General features: G+C 42.4%; 1 protein-coding gene across 11 annotated transcripts in view; it reads right to left on the minus strand.

Annotated features, from left to right (window-relative positions):
* The window catches only part of LOC142373825 (SRC kinase signaling inhibitor 1-like), a 163,856-nt gene that overhangs the window by 12,771 nt on the left and 135,442 nt on the right, over positions 1-15,643 (minus strand). For 9 of the 11 annotated variants that reach the window (XR_012768581.1, XM_075457252.1, XM_075457256.1 and 6 more), the window contains 9 exons: positions 13,998-14,038; positions 13,729-13,752; positions 10,143-10,303; positions 6,959-7,134; positions 5,860-5,990; positions 4,922-5,069; positions 2,185-2,464; positions 1,627-1,975; positions 572-714 (listed from right to left, as the gene is read on the minus strand). Coding sequence is in view for 10 of the 11 variants with exons in the window: in XM_075457252.1 (XP_075313367.1) it covers positions 572-714; positions 1,627-1,975; positions 2,185-2,464; positions 4,922-5,069; positions 5,860-5,990; positions 6,959-7,134; positions 10,143-10,303; positions 13,729-13,752; positions 13,998-14,038 (1,453 nt within the window). In the remaining variant the exon portion in view is untranslated. The remainder of the gene's footprint in view (positions 1-571; positions 715-1,626; positions 1,976-2,184; positions 2,465-4,921; positions 5,070-5,859; positions 5,991-6,958; positions 7,135-10,142; positions 10,304-13,728; positions 13,753-13,997; positions 14,039-15,643) is intronic. The other 2 variants (XM_075457260.1, XM_075457253.1) reach the window with 1 other exon arrangement.

The raw sequence follows: 15,643 nt of genomic DNA on the forward strand, positions 1-15,643 counted from the left end.
GTTTCCAACACATTCAGCAGAAAAATATGAGAGAACGTATAAAAACACACCAATTTTACAAAAAGATGCAGAAGTAAGGACAGTAAGGCAGCGTGTAAAGACCATCTGGGCCCATTTAAAACATAAACATGGAGAAGTAATTCAGCTCCGAACCGCGTTAACTGGTCGGGTTTTCCACCAGTACCAGTTCCAGGTGCTGGTTCTCTATGTTTCCACCTCCTGCTCTGCAAGCATCTTACGAGCAGAAAAAGTAGCGATGATGCCGGTTTTGATCCCGTTTCCACCGCTAACCAGTTCAGTGATGACATGCTCTCCTGTTGGCGTAGGAAACCCTCTCTAAAGTCTCTCACAAAATGAAAAGAGGCTTTTGGCCTCTGGTGGCCACTAAACTCTGTACGAGGAGGAGGAACAACTGTCAAACCCACTTCCATCACATCTTCAGTGAAGCAATAACACTCGTGTTATAGAAACCAGCGAAGACTCCCGTTAACTTCAGGTAAAATACTACAAACAGACTCATTTACTGAAGGTTCATTCACTCACAGGTTAGAAAACAGCTGCTCGGTCTCACCTTCAGACTCTTGGTGGTGACGATGACTTCTCCCGTGCGGTTGGTGGTGATGCCGTGAGCCGACGGGAAGCTCCGGCGGGGAGGCGGTGGAGGAGGAGACTTGGAGGGTTTTTCCGTCCGGTACCTGGTTACGTTGAGGTCCACTGCAGCAAACAGACCCGTTTACACGTTCAATGAGATGGAACGAAGAATCTTTTCCGCACGGATGATAGAATTCTCACTGTACATGCTACCACTTGGGTCAATTATAGCCAGGCACAACCTTTTGGTCCACCGTTATGCAGACGATCTACACATTTATCTACCATTGAAGCCAAATAGTAACAGTGCACAATGTTCTTTGTTTAATTGTATTGCTGATATTCCTGGCCAAAGTTAAAATGTTTTTAAGTAGTCCTGCCCTTGAGAAAGCCATCCAAGGTCAGACTGTTGCAATGCTCTTTATGTGGGCGTCTCCCAGTCTTCTCTCAGCCGCCTTCAGCTGGTGCAGAACGCTGCTGCCCGTCTTTTAACCAACACCAACAGACGTGTGCACATCACTCCTGTTCTTAACTCCCTCCATTGGCTTCCTGTCCTTTACAGAACTGATTTTAAACTTTTAATGTTGGTTTTTAAAGCTCCTAACGGCCTCGCCCCGTCGTATTTATCTGAGCTTTTAACAGTCCTGATAGAGCTCTGAGGCCAACAGATCAGTTTCTGCTGGAAGTGCCCAGGTCAGAATACAAACCCTGGGGTGAGCGAGCCTTTTCCCAAAGCTGCCCCCAGGCTCTGGGATAAGCCCCCCGTCCAGCTAAGTCTTATTTCTGACCTGGGCCTCTTCAGATCTAGGCTAAAAACCTACTTATTTAGGATGGCTTTAATACCCAGCAGTATGAGGACACTTTTATCTTATTCGATTTTGTTGTATTTTATTGCTTTCACTGTTATTTTATTGTTTTACTTATTCTTCTCTTTATTTATTACCTGCTTTAAAGCACTTTGGTACACCGTAAGGATTGTCTGTAAAGGGCTGTAGAAATAAAGTACATTTACATAGAAAAACATGAGCAACTCACCCGAGCCTCGCTGCATGCCGCCCCCCTCCATGCTGTTCAGCTTCTGGGCAGCGAGCTGCACCTTGCCCGGCTGCTGGTCCCCGCTGGGTGTGGTGGTGTTGGAGGTCCCAGTGCTCCCAGTGCTCCCGGTGCTCCCGGTTGCAGGAGAGGCAGCTGTGGTGGAGGTTATTGGGATTGTAATCTGGGGCTTGGGGGGCACTGCCGGCTTGTTGATGTGCTTGGCAGCGAAGTCGAGGTCGGGGATGGCCTTCATCAGCTCAGCCTGGGTCTCCTCCAGTAAGCGATTGATGTCCTGGGCGCTGAACTGGGTCAAACTGGCACGCTTCTCCTCCCAGTCCCGCTCGGCCGCCTGACGCATGCAAACATGGACAAATAAGATGCTGTAACATGCAAGCCTCTGGCAGGCGTAACTGACACGGACAAATGGAATAATAAACCATCTGCTGGTGTGTGAACACCATCTCAGGAGCAGATCTAAGTGCTTTCAGATGGAATTTCAGACGTAGCTGGATATTTTCCATCAGTAAGTATGAGACGGATCACAGATCGGGGGATTACCAGTCTGACTTCGGCCGACACAGACTTATCAGCGGGACGCCGGCTCGGCAGCTCGTCCAGAACTCTGTTTCTGAAGCTCACGGAGGACTGGATGTCCTGCTCGGGGCCGGAGGTGTCGGCGTCTCCCACGGACACGGGCATCCAGTTAGCCAGCCCGGCGCTGGCGCTCAGGTCGCTGAGGCTGAGAGGAGGACTGTTCAGGATGTCCAGGTCCTCTGCCCTCTTCTGGGGTTGGTTGGAGAGGTCCTCGGGGCTTTTCCACACGCCATCGGTGACTTGTCTGTGCGGGCGAGGAGGAAACAAGATGCCTTGAAGCTTTGATACCAATGCAAAAGCATGAGCAAAAAAACAAAATACATCATTCAATTTTCCACTGGGCAAAGTGAGAACAGTAGAAAACGGCTTAAAAGGGTCGTGGGAAGAAGGACTTTTGCCAACTGAATCTCTAATTCTGCATCTTTGATGGTTTCTACACAATCACAGTTCAAGTTTTATGATTTTAGGGGATTTTTCCTGTAGTGACTGTCACGTCGTAACTGAGCCGAATTTCCTTTAAATTAGGAAGAGAGGAGTTTCTTTAACCTGCAATAAAATATAGTAGATAATATGTTTCTGAATGCATTTAGCTTTTATCCAAAGCGACTTACATATAGATATAACATTACAGCTAACATCAAAGCTAACAATAAGTTAACATCAAATCAGCAATAAGCTAACATTAAAGCTTCCAATAAGCTAACTATAAGCTAACATCAAAGCTAACAGCAAAGCTAACAATAAGCTATCAGCAAAGCTAACAATAGGCTAACAATAAGCTAACATCAAAGCTAACATCAAAGCTAACATCAAGCTAACATCAAAGCTAACAATAAGCTAACATCAAAGCTAACATCAAGCTAACATCAAAGCTAACAATAAGCTAACATCAGAGCTAACATCAAAGCTAACATCAAGCTAACATCAAAGCTAACAATAAGCTAACATCAAAGCTACATAGAAGGAAACCACCAGTCAGACTGTCAGAGGTGACAGAGCAGAGATGGAGAGCAGCATAGAGGGAAGTACAGGGGAGCAGATGCTCTCTGCAGAGCTGGGTCTGAAAGACTTTCTTGAAGATATTCAGGGATGCTCCTGTTCTGTTAGCGCTCGGCAGGTCATTCCACCATCGTGGAACGACACATGAACAGAGTCTGGATTGTCTTAAGCGTGGTGTAGGCACTGAACGACAATCCTGTGACCGAGTTGTGACGTAAGCCTTTGTGAGAGCATTAAATTAGCTGGGAGCCGTTCCATTAAGCACTCTGTAGGCTAACATCAGCGACTTGAGTTTGATGTGGGCGGCTAAGGGTAGCCAGGGGAGCTCAGTGAGCAGAGGGGTGACCTGTGCTCCTTTAATTTAATGATCAGATTCATTGTTTTCTTAAAGAGAGTTTCTGGATTTTTAGAGCTGGAAACCTTAAAAATGTAGCTAGCTTGAAATAATCTGTTCATCAATAATAATAAAAAATTAAAAAATTCTTTGTCTATGAAACATCAAACATGTAAGAAACAAAGACCTCAAATTATGTTTATATATAGGTGTAAAGCAAAGTGGAATTATTGTGGTTTAACTTGAAGAGTTTTACCAAATGATCCATTACAAAAATGGTTGATTTATTGATATAAAGTGCATATTTACAACCTTTCAAGCTGGGACTGATGCACCTTCCTGCCTCTGTAGAGGCTCTGCAAAGGGCTTTACTAAGTTGTAGCTAGTTCTAAAGATGACCTCATAACATTCAACTGTATTCAAATAGATGATTTCAATGAAAACACTTCGACTAAATGCTGTTATTTCAGAGTTGTGAGGTCTATACATGACCACAGATGCTAAATAATGTGCAAGTCTCACAAATGACCCAACGGCCAAACATCGGGAAACCAGAAAGATCCGAAAACTTCCATCCCGGCGATGGACCCTGCAGCCTTTAGTGATTAGAGAGAGAAGAGTCTCACTGAAGCACAAACTAGCCGACATCTCGACGTTTGAGGGTTAAAAACAACGATAAACCTCGTTGTCCAAGTCACGATTGAAGCTATTTTATCAAAAGTCACAGCCTTTACCACCTGAAAGCGTCTGAAATGTATAGTTTTAGAGTCGGGCCCGACCCTCAGGTCGAAACCTCTCAGAGACTCTGAAGGTTGATTCTCCACAGTCTTGTTAACGGCGTGCTTTGATGAAATAATCATCTCTCAGGCTGTCTGATGTAATCACTGAGCAGAGCACAGAGTGCTGCTCCAGCCTGCTCTCAGCAAACCTCTCAGACATCATCGTTTACTTCACACCTACAGCGGGCTGTGTATCGCTTATCTGGTCAAATCTGCCTGGAAACACGACTCTTTACAAGCAAAGTAAGCGTGATTTACAGTTTTTAGGGACCGAGCACAAACTCCTCTGTTTTCCAAAGTATTAGTTTAGATGAAATTTGGCCATCTGCAAGAAGGGCCTGAGGAGGCTCAGCTCCTTTAACCTAACTTATAAATCAAAATATGTATATATATATATATATATATATATATATATATATATATAAAAATATAATTTAACATGTTCTTAAATGTAAAATTCATACCGACTGACATGAACCGAGCAGTAAACATTGCTATCTGCAGCCGCGAGAGGAGACTCTATGCTAACAAAGAAAGCTTTTATTGACCTGGTTTAAGACCAAAATAAGACATTATCAGATCAAAGTACCTGCGCAGACTGCTGAGTGCATCAGTCATGGTGTTGCAGCGCTTCAGCAGAGCATCCAGACGGTGAGGCTCCTCCTTCAGGAACTTAACAGCCTCCACCTCCACCCGCAGCACCACCCGCATCTTACTCTGCAGGCTGGGGAACTGGTCTGCACAGGAGAGGACGACAGGCAGGTAAAGATGGATGAAGGGAGGTGAAGAGGAAGGCGGGGGGGGGGGGGGGGGGGGGGGGGGGAATCAGCAGGGGGAGGATCAGCGTGTCTGCCATTCAAATAATAAGAAAAGGGGCACCACAGGGGTCTGTCCTGGGCCCACTTATGATTACATTGGACCTAAATAAAAATGATTCCTTCTAACTCAGTTCTTTAATTCTTCTTCTTTTTTTGTAGTTTGATACAACCCGGATGACTCGAGCCAAAGCTCAGACTCTTCTTCAGTCTGCTTTTGATTACTTCTACACGTCAAATTCAAATAATTATCTTATTCACCTGTGCTGTGAACTCTATAATTCAAAGAAATAACTACCTCACATTCAACTATAGAGCGAAACCCAGTAGCCTGATGTACCCACAAACCTCTACAGAACTAATCTGAGGTACTCCTTCTTCCCCACAGGACAATCACTAGATGTTTAATTGTGTTAGAGCGTAACATCTGGAGGATCCTCTGGACATCGTAGCAGCTAATGTTCAGCCGGCGGGCCTCGATAATGAGCCACGCTCCCTCGTTAGTATTCAGAGTGCAACACAGGTCAGAGCAGCAGGACAAGAAGCCAAAAGTGGAACTTCATGAACAGCCAGAAGAGTGTAAAACTACTCATAAATATTCATCCGTCGCTTTGCATAACATTAACCAAACGGACACACGTTAGGTAATTAAGCGCTTCTTGTTCTCGCACCGCGACCGACCACAGCTCCAGACAGTGATTAACACGCCTACTTTTGAGCTCAGTGATGGTCTCTCCCAGCATCCTGAGCTCTTTGCTCTTCTGCTCCACCTCCTGCTCCGTCACCAGCCCGTGGTTGACGGACGAGTTCTTCTGCAGCTCCTCCACAGACTTCTCCAGGTCACTGCGGAGGACAAACATCACTCAGACTCACTCATCGCTGGGGACTCGTGTGTCTGACAAGGTGTCAAATCATCTAAACCAGTGTTTCCCAACCGGGGGTACGCGTACCCCTAGTGGTACGCGGAGGTACTGCAGGGGGTACGCGGCGCACAGGGAGTTTTTTTAATTTATTTACTAAGGCGTCACACTTTTATGGAGGACTGTTTATGATATGTATTCTTAAAAAGAGAGAGACATGAGTTATGTTCATGTATTCTTAAAAAAAAAAGAGAAATGTTACTTGTTTAACAAAGGAAGATTATCTTGATTTAGTATTTATTATTTTGGTTAATTATTTATATTTCAAGAAAATGTTTTTTATTCTTATGTTGAATTCAACTGAGGTTAAAAAAAAGAGAGAAAGCCTGAGAATTTTATGTTCAAGTTAAGGATATTAAATAAAATGATTTTCATGTAATAACCACTGTGTTGCTCTACTTTTGGAGAATCATTGCACGCGTTGTGTGTGTGAGGGGGTACTCAGGCCAAAAAAGGTTGGGAAACACTGATCTAAACAAACAGAAAATAAATCCATCTGCATCTAATAGATTCAACCTTTACAATAAGTTGATGTAAATCTCCAGAAATTCTGTTTAAATGACACGATCTCTGCTGATTTACCACTAAATTCATGTTTTTTATCATCATGTTTTGGAAGCATCCTCATCCCTTCTTTTCCTGGTAAACTGACCACATGAGCTCATGTGCGTTTAACACCATAAAATTCAGATAAGCAGCAGATAAGGGTCCACAAACACATCAAATATAAAGAATCCGACTTAAAAAAACGCATCCTTAAAAAAGGGCGTCTGTGCAGCTTGTGATTCAACATCAAGAATCCGTTTGTCAGCTCCTTAACGGGTCGCCTGGGACAGATTAACCCTAATTTACTGCCGAAGCTGAAGAAAATCCACCAAGCTTTGAACTCACTGCAGCTGCTGGATGAGAAGCTCCTCCTGGTTGAGGTACTTGAGTCTCTCCTCCTCCACCAGGAGGCGCTGCCTCTGGAGCGGGTCCTCCTGGGTGCGCATGGCGTCCAGCATCATGAGGCTCAGCTCCGACTCGGTCTGCCTCAGCAGCGTGAGAACCGAGTCCTGGTTCTCCAGCTGGGAAACCACGTCACCAGTTATTATTTTATTTATCTAATATTAATGTTGAAAACATAAAGCTGCAGATGCGAGTTTATTTGTTTTTATGGGCAAACAGAAACTGGACAATTAACAAAGGTATAAACCACATCTACGGCATGTTTGTCTGTTCTGAGACGAAAAGGTTCCAGTTTTATCTTTAAAATTGAGCATCAACAACTGTCCGCACTGGAAAAAAAATCAAAGTCTTGCCAAGTATATTTGTCTCATTTCTAGTCCAAATATATCATTACACTTAATATAAGACACAACTGCCTAACAAGTGCTATTTCAGCCAGATATAGGGACTTGTTTGAAGACAATACATCTGGAATATCTTGTTAAATGAAGGTTTTTAAGCTAATTTCAAGATCACTTTTATATCAAAAGTCCTAAATATCACATCTTATTTCAAGAAATCTTGACAAGCCGATTTTCACTAGTTCCATTGGCAGATTTATTTTGCTTATTTCAAGCAAAAGCGTCTTTATTTGTTGTTTTTTTTACTTATTTTTGGATGGGCATTTTTTTCAGTGCGGTACCATTTATTATTTATTATTATATATTATTTATTATATACATCATCCGAGTCAAAGAAGCCATCACAGCCGTAAACTTCCAGTCGATTGTGGTTTAAAACTCTTGCTTTTATAATCAGGTTTTCATCATCTTTGTTTTTAAAACTCACTTTTCATTGAAACCACAGTGGAAATGAGATGTCTTAATTAGGGCTGGGCAACGATTAAAATTTTTAATCTAATTAATCACATGATTTCCCTGATTAATCACGATTAATCGCATTTGTACGCAGAATCCAAAAGTAGTGTATAGCTTTTAGCATTTAGCTTTATTTTAAATGTGCTGCCATATGAATGAAAGTGCCATAACATTTGTTGTGCAAACACACTTTTAACATCAGCATCTTTCTGTAGTTTTTATGTAGAAGCCTCGCTCCACTGTCTGTTTCCTTGAATGACTTGCTGCTATCAGTTGTGTGTTTTGCCTTTAAGTGATATTTTAGACTGGAACTACTACGCTGAGAAGACAATTCAACTTGGCAGTGTTTACAGATGACTTTGGTTCTGTCGACTCCGCCGTCTGGAAGAACTTTAACATGTTAATAACGAGTTAACTCGCCCAGCCCTAGTCTTAGTATTATCACGACGTGTTTTTGAGATTAAAGGAACTGAATCTCATTTATCGGATAGACTAAAGTTTGTTCGTGTAAATGATGAGTCATGGCGCTCCTCAGGGTTCTGTGCTCGGACCGATTCTTTTCACTTTATACACGCTTCCATTAGGTAACAATCATCAGGCAGAATGGCATTAATATCCTTCGCTATGCTGATGATACTCAGCTGTACTTATCTATGAAACCAGTCAGTTGGTTAAACTGCAAACATCAGTAACATCAGCAGCTTCCTTCACATTTCATACAACAATCGGATTGCACTGTAACTTTTTACTTGAACTTTTACTATTTTTATTCTTTTGTATATTATTTAGATATCTTTATACTGTGTGCCTTACAGAGATGGGACCAAGTCACACATGTGCAAGTCTCAAGTAAGTCCCAAGTCTTAGCTTTCAAGTCTCAAGTCCCAAGTCTTAGCTTTCAAGTCTCAAGTAAGTCCCAAGTCTTAGCTTTCAAGTCTCAAGTAAGTCCCAAGTCTTAGCTTTCAAGTCTCAAGTAAGTCTCAAGTCTTAGCTTTCAAGTCTCAAGTAAGTCCCAAGTCTTAGCTTTCAAGTCTCAAGTCCCAAGTCTTAGCTTTCAAGTCTCAAGTAAGTCCCAAGTCTTAGCTTTCAAGTCTCAAGTAAGTCTCAAGTCTTAGCTTTCAAGTCTCAAGTAAGTCCCAAGTCTTAGCTTTCAAGTCTCAAGTAAGTCTCAAGTCTTAGCTTTCAAGTCTCAAGTAAGTCCCAAGTCTTAGCTTTCAAGTCTCAAGTCCCAAGTCTTAGCTTTCAAGTCTCAAGTAAGTCTCAAGTCTTAGCTTTCAAGTCTCAAGTCCCAAGTCTTAGCTTTCAAGTCTCAAGTAAGTCCCAAGTCTTAGCTTTCAAGTCTCAAGTAAGTTTCAAGTCTTAGCTTTCAAGTCTCAAGTAAGTCCCAAGTCTTAGCTTTCAAGTCTCAAGTAAGTTTCAAGTCTTAGCTTTCAAGTCTCAAGTAAGTCCCAAGTCTTAGCTTTCAAGTCTCAAGTAAGTTTCAAGTCTTAGCTTTCAAGTCTCAAGTAAGTCCCAAGTCTTAGCTTTCAAGTCTCAAGTAAGTCCCAAGTCTTAGCTTTCAAGTCTCAAGTAAGTCCCAAGTCTTAGCTTTCAAGTTTCAAGTAAGTCCCAAGTCTTAGCTTTCAAGTTTCAAGTAAGTCCCAAGTCTTAGCTTTCAAGTCTCAAGTAAGTCCCAAGTAATTTTTTCTTGGGCAAGTCACCTTTTTATTGCAATTTTACCTGCAGAATCTGATCTTAATAAAGTGAAAACACAAAGATATAAGTAACTGTCAGTAAACATCATTGGCCAATGTGTCCAACCTGTACACACTGTATCATATCAAGCTAACGTTAGCTAACTACCGACTAGGCTAACAGGATAATATTAGCTAATTTGACGAGCACTTACTGGTCAGAATGGATCTTCAAATGGCAAACAAAGTTGGAAGTTATGCTAGATGCTTAACACTCAAGTCATTCAAGTCATCGTGTCTCAAGTCAAGTGCCGAGTCTTTAACTTCCAAGTCCGAGTCGAGTCTCAAGTCTTTTATTTTTTGTCAAGTCAAGTCACAAGTCATCAAAACAGCAACTCGAGTCGACTTGAGTCCAAGTCACAGTGACTCGAGTCCCCCTCTCTGGTGCCTTATATCTTTTTGTGTATCCAAAGCCAACAGCTCCTGAACTAAATTTCATTGTGCCTGCATAGTGACAAAGATTCTTGATTGTTAAATGTAACAGACTCGTACACTTGGAGCAGAGCAGGGACTGACCGGTTCTTTTCAGTCACCGACCTGCATGTTGCGCAGCTGCGACAGCTGCTTGCGCAGGGCGTTGGTGTTCTGCTGCAGGTCTTGTAGGTGGAGCTGCATCTGCAGACGAGACACCGCCACAGGCTGGTTGAGCCCCGAGGACGGAGGCGGCATCAGGGCCAGCGGAGCAGATGGCGTCAGAGCTGCCCGGTGAGAAGAAAACGTCCAAGTCAGTGACCTCTCCTTTGGCCCGTTTCGGGTTCTTTTCAGGACGGATTCAGAGCTGATAGAAATTGTCCCAAGAAACACCTTACAAAATGAGAGGTTTGAAATTAAACCTGTGACCTCCAGATGTGCGACTCTCCTGGATGCAGGAGCGGGGTTTGATAAAAAAGGACAAGTTCTATCAGTGCTGAAGGTCAGGAGTGGGGGGGGGGGGGGGGGTTACAGTCGACTTAATGGCAAACAACACAGAGGGCTTCAGGGACAAACTGAGTCAATAATGAAAAACTGCATTTTCAACAGAGTCCCCTGACAGCCAACATGAATGAGCGCCTCCACATCAGATAATCCTCAGAGATGACAATGAGCTGCGCTCTGACAGTAATTAAGGGTGCTGAGTCACACGCATCATGCAGTACGAGACAAAAACAAAAGGAACTCGGAGGGTTTTAAGAGTTTAAAGGGACAGTTCGCCTCTTTTGACATGAAGCTGTATGACATCCCATATTAGTAACATCATTTATGAACATTTTCTTACCCCCTGCTGCGTCCTGTAAGCAGAGTTCTCTTGGCGATTGTGAGGTCTGACTTTTTCCTGGAGAACGATTTTGTGATGCAAATGTATTACTCTGTTGAACGCATATTGTTTTGAGAAGCAAAACGCTTTATTTTTTTAAACCCCAGCCAACTAGCCGGACTACCTTCATCAACACCAAAACGAGGCTGGAACTCTGCTCACAGGACGCAGCAGGGGGTAAGAAGATGTTCATAAATGATGTTGCTAATATGGGATGTCATACAGCTTCATGTCAAAAGAGGTGAACTATCCCTTTAAAGCTACTTTTATCCAGTAAAAGTAGTTAGAGCTGTGGAGTCTGGGCTCACCACACTGCAGACTAATATCTGAAACGCCTCGTTCTGACTCCTCTGCGGGCGAGGTGACAATTTCCAGCTGACCGCAGCGTGTCTCCTAGAAACTCTTAACAAGGAGAGCTGCAGCCACCGTGACGGCATCTGACCGCATTTAACCGTAATTGAAGACAGCTTTGGAGGAGTGTCTGATGAGCACGGCGGCCTCTGGTACTCTGCAGTCATCAGATTTCTCTCAGCGGGCTGCGTGGTCAGGATGAAAGATGGGAACGCACCGAGTTTTAATAGCCAGCACAAAGACAGCCCGCGGGCAGCGGCTCGAGACGACCTAATGCGTCCGACCGGCAGGCTGATAAACATCTGACAGGTCTTCAGGATAAAAAGAGACCCAAATGGGAATCTTCTGAGAAGCTTTACGAACATTTAAAGTGCCCACGGAACATTTAGGCTCAGTCTGCCCTGATTGGTCAGCTCCACAAGCCTAAAATTGATTAGCAGTAAGAATAACTCCACTTTGTTTGGTAGATTTTAGATCTTCTGGTACATTATGAACCGTTTAAGGCTGTCAGGAACAGCTTTGCTTTCTGTTGTCATCATCTGACGCATCATATATATAAAACAAACTGCTTCTTTTTAAATCAAATTCTTAGAATTTCCTGTTTTCTTGTACTTTCGGGTGACTCAATTCAATTTAAGGGCTTAATATATATTATTATTAACTTCCACTGCACAGTACCTTTCACATTATTCCTCACCCTTTGTTTTTTAATGCATTTTTTCCTCCATAAACCACTTTAAATGACCTTATTGAACGGTCACATACATGCATTTGCCTTGATTTACAAAAGTACTGATGAATATTTGAGCTACTGTGCAGGACGGATCTTATAAACACTGAAACATCGGAGACTGTAAGTGGAAATTCAATCATGTTGACAAATACTAAACCATTAAAGGTCTAATTTTAAACGGGAAGTTCGTTTTTTTTTTTTAAACCTGGACCTTATTTCTGGCATAAAATACGTTCATCTACTCACCGATAACAGTTTGGTGAAAGCCGGTGACAATACAGCCTCTAAATAAGGCATTATCTGTTATCTTGGTGAAATAAAACCAATACTTTAAGACGAATGAATGAATGAATGATTGCGTACTATTGCACTGTTAGCTCAGACCTGCTGTGTTGTTGTTATCGGGGGGCTTATAGGAAGCTTTCTACACACGCATCTACTGGGATGACGTCATCAACGCTCCGGTAAAGACGTCCATCGGACTCAAAATCTGATAAATATCCTGCCATGTTGCACAAAACTAGCAGAAGCAAACTGTGGCTATGTTCGAAACCGCATACTACATACTCATCGATCAGACAGTATGCAGAGCGTTTACCCACAATGCATTTCGCTCCTGCCCGAGCCGAAATCAGCCGGCCTGAAGCTGATTTCTCTTAGGCTCTAAACTCTGTAAACTTTAGCAACATTTGAAACATTTTCAGGCGAGAAAGTAGTCGTTTAGATCCCCAACAGCTAGCCGTAGTGAGCAACGCACTTCCGGTTATTTTCACAAAATAAAATACCTGTTTCCTTTTATCATAGGGAAAGCCATTACGATACAATTGGTGCTTTTGTTTTGAAAACAGGAAGTGAACCTACCCTCGTTGTAGCTAGCTTGAAACTGCCGTTTTGACAGGAAATGACGATCGGCGACGTCACGTTACGTTGCATCTTGGGTAGTTTGAGTATGAGTAGTAACCTCATGATGCATACCCAACATTTCAGAGAATCTAGTATGCATCCGGGAACTTCTCGCTTACTCAAACTCGCATACCAACTCAAAAAGTTAGTATGAGTAGTAGGAGAAGTGTGCAGTTTCGAACACAGCCTGGGTGAAATTAGCCGACTGTCACAGAGCACGGAGTGAATGAGCTGTGCTGCAGCGGCGCGTGTTGATGATGTCATCCTAGTAGACGCATGTGTAGAAAGCTTCCTGTAAGCCCCCCGATAACAACAACACGGCAGCTCTGAGCTAACAGTGCAATAGTACGAGTTCATTCATTCATTCATTGGTCGTAAAGTATCGGTGAAATAAAGACAGATAATGCCTTATTTAGAGGCTGTATTGTCTCCGACTTTCACCAAACTGTTATCGCTGAGTAGATTAACGTATTTTATGCCAGAAATAAGGTCCAGGTTTAAAAAAACAAAAACAAACTTCCCCTTTAGACATCGGAGATTATAAGCGGAAATTCAATCACGTTGACCAAAACTAAACCCATAAAAGTCTGATTTAAGGTGCAAAGTATCCAGACTGTGCAATCAGATAACTGGATATCTTTATTGGAGGAAAGCAAAATAATTCACAAAACAAGGATAAATAGAAGGACACCAGCTGTGATAGAGGCGGGTCCTTCGTGAATGACACACGGGTAAACAGGGTTTGGAAGCAAACGGGGCTCCAAATGAGGGAGTCGGGGTGGGGGCAGACGGGGGGGGGGGGGGGGGTAATAAGACAGTTGGGGAACAAACACAGTAGCTACCTTTCTGTTTTTTAGTTCGTCCAGCTAAAACAAGAAGCATGAGCAGCGGTTACAGAGCAGCAGAAGAGCAAAAAGCCAGCATGTACGGTGGGAAGAAGCTTGCAAAGTCAGCCGTTACCATCACATATGAGGCACTTTAAGAATTATGCTGATAAAATGAAATAGCAGTGGGTCTGTAAGAGGAAGAACAGCCAATTTATGTGGCTATCAAACAGGCAGCAGAGGGGAGCAGTGACAGGCAGCGATAAGAAAGAGGGGAGAGCACTTACTGTCTGTTCCCGAGCAGTCACTGGCCGACTCAATCTTCTCCCTGGAAGAAGGAAAATGTTTAAGTACTCAGAGCCCAACTCACACTCCAGCTGGTGATGTATGGTAGAAAATGTAGAAATGTGGAGTATGTAGAGCTCCTGAACATGAGCCATTTTCCACCTTAACCGAGTTGTTGTTTGACCTGATTCAGCAAAATGTGTGAGAACAAGTCAAATAAATCAATTTAATACTAAAAGAAAAGGATTTAATCCCTTTTTCATGGTCAGACAGACCAACGAATATCAGACAACCAACACGAATCACGAGGCCTACGAGTTTTCATTAAATATACCTTCAACAGTAAGTATCTGCAGCTTTAAATCTGCTCTTTTTAGCACCACCGTGATGAATCTTAAAGACTCCTATTACATATCTTTACACGTTTGACCCACGAGAAGAGTGAGGCGATGTATTTCTCTGCAGGAGCGTCCTTTTTTTCAATTTTTTTTTATAAAATCAACCTACATCTGCGATATTTTCTGGGCTGAGGAATAAAAACGTTTCTTACTTCCTTACATCTGTTCTCTGAGTAGATATCGGTTCACACATTCAGGCTCCAGAGGCAGAGAGAGGACCTTGGAATAAAACCTGAGTTTAAATATCCCATCAGAAGATCAACGATTGCTTCATTTATTCAGGCTGGTACTCATCACACCGACCCTCTGGTCCTTGTTTACTTACTGGAATCACAGTTAGTACGACTGGATGAAAACAGGGAATTATCTCTCTTCTTATTATAAAGGACGGTCTGGTGTTTGTTTCCATAAAGGAAGCATTAAAGCTTCTTCCTTCAGCATTTATTATCGTGGCTGCTACTCAGACTCGTCCACAGCCGTAAATATAGATCACTGATCTAAATCATAATTTCACAAGTCATTTTAATGAAACATTCACGATAAATACATCAAAGTCTGATAATACAGGGGCTTGTTTTAGTTAAACTACCCATTATGTCACGGTTACAGTGGCTGCCGCAGCTAAACAGCTCCACTTCTGAAAGATGTTTTCCTGCAAACTTGTTCAATTTAACAATATTTGCTTCATCGCTCAGCTAAAAAACTACAAATCTTGAGATCCATCCTCCAGGAGGCTGCAGCTAACCAGAGGTGGCGGTACCCACTGTAATGTTAGCGTTGTGGGGTCATTAAAGTCTCACAAAAAACACAGAAGGAACAATGTCCACCATCTTGTCTGCAGACAGAATATCCACTTACTCTGTACAAAGGTGTTTACAACAACTGTAAGATAAGTATTTATAATAACTACAATAACTCCAAAATAACTGCAATAACTCCAAAATAATTACAATAACTGCACAATAACTACAATAACTGCACAATAACTTCACAATAACTACACAATAACTCCAAAATAACTACAATAACTCCAAAATAACTACAATTACTGCACAATAACTGCACAATAACTACAATAACTACAATAACTACACAATAACTACACAATAACTACAATAACTACACAATAACCACAATAACTACAATAACTACAATAACTGCAAAATAATTACAATAACTCCAAAATAACTGCACAATAACTTCACAATAACTACAATAACTCCAAAATAACTACAATTACTGCACAATAA

This window comes from Odontesthes bonariensis, chromosome 23 (genome assembly GCF_027942865.1).
Source record: "Odontesthes bonariensis isolate fOdoBon6 chromosome 23, fOdoBon6.hap1, whole genome shotgun sequence".
In the NCBI taxonomy this organism is placed as follows: domain Eukaryota; kingdom Metazoa; phylum Chordata; class Actinopteri; order Atheriniformes; family Atherinopsidae; genus Odontesthes; species Odontesthes bonariensis.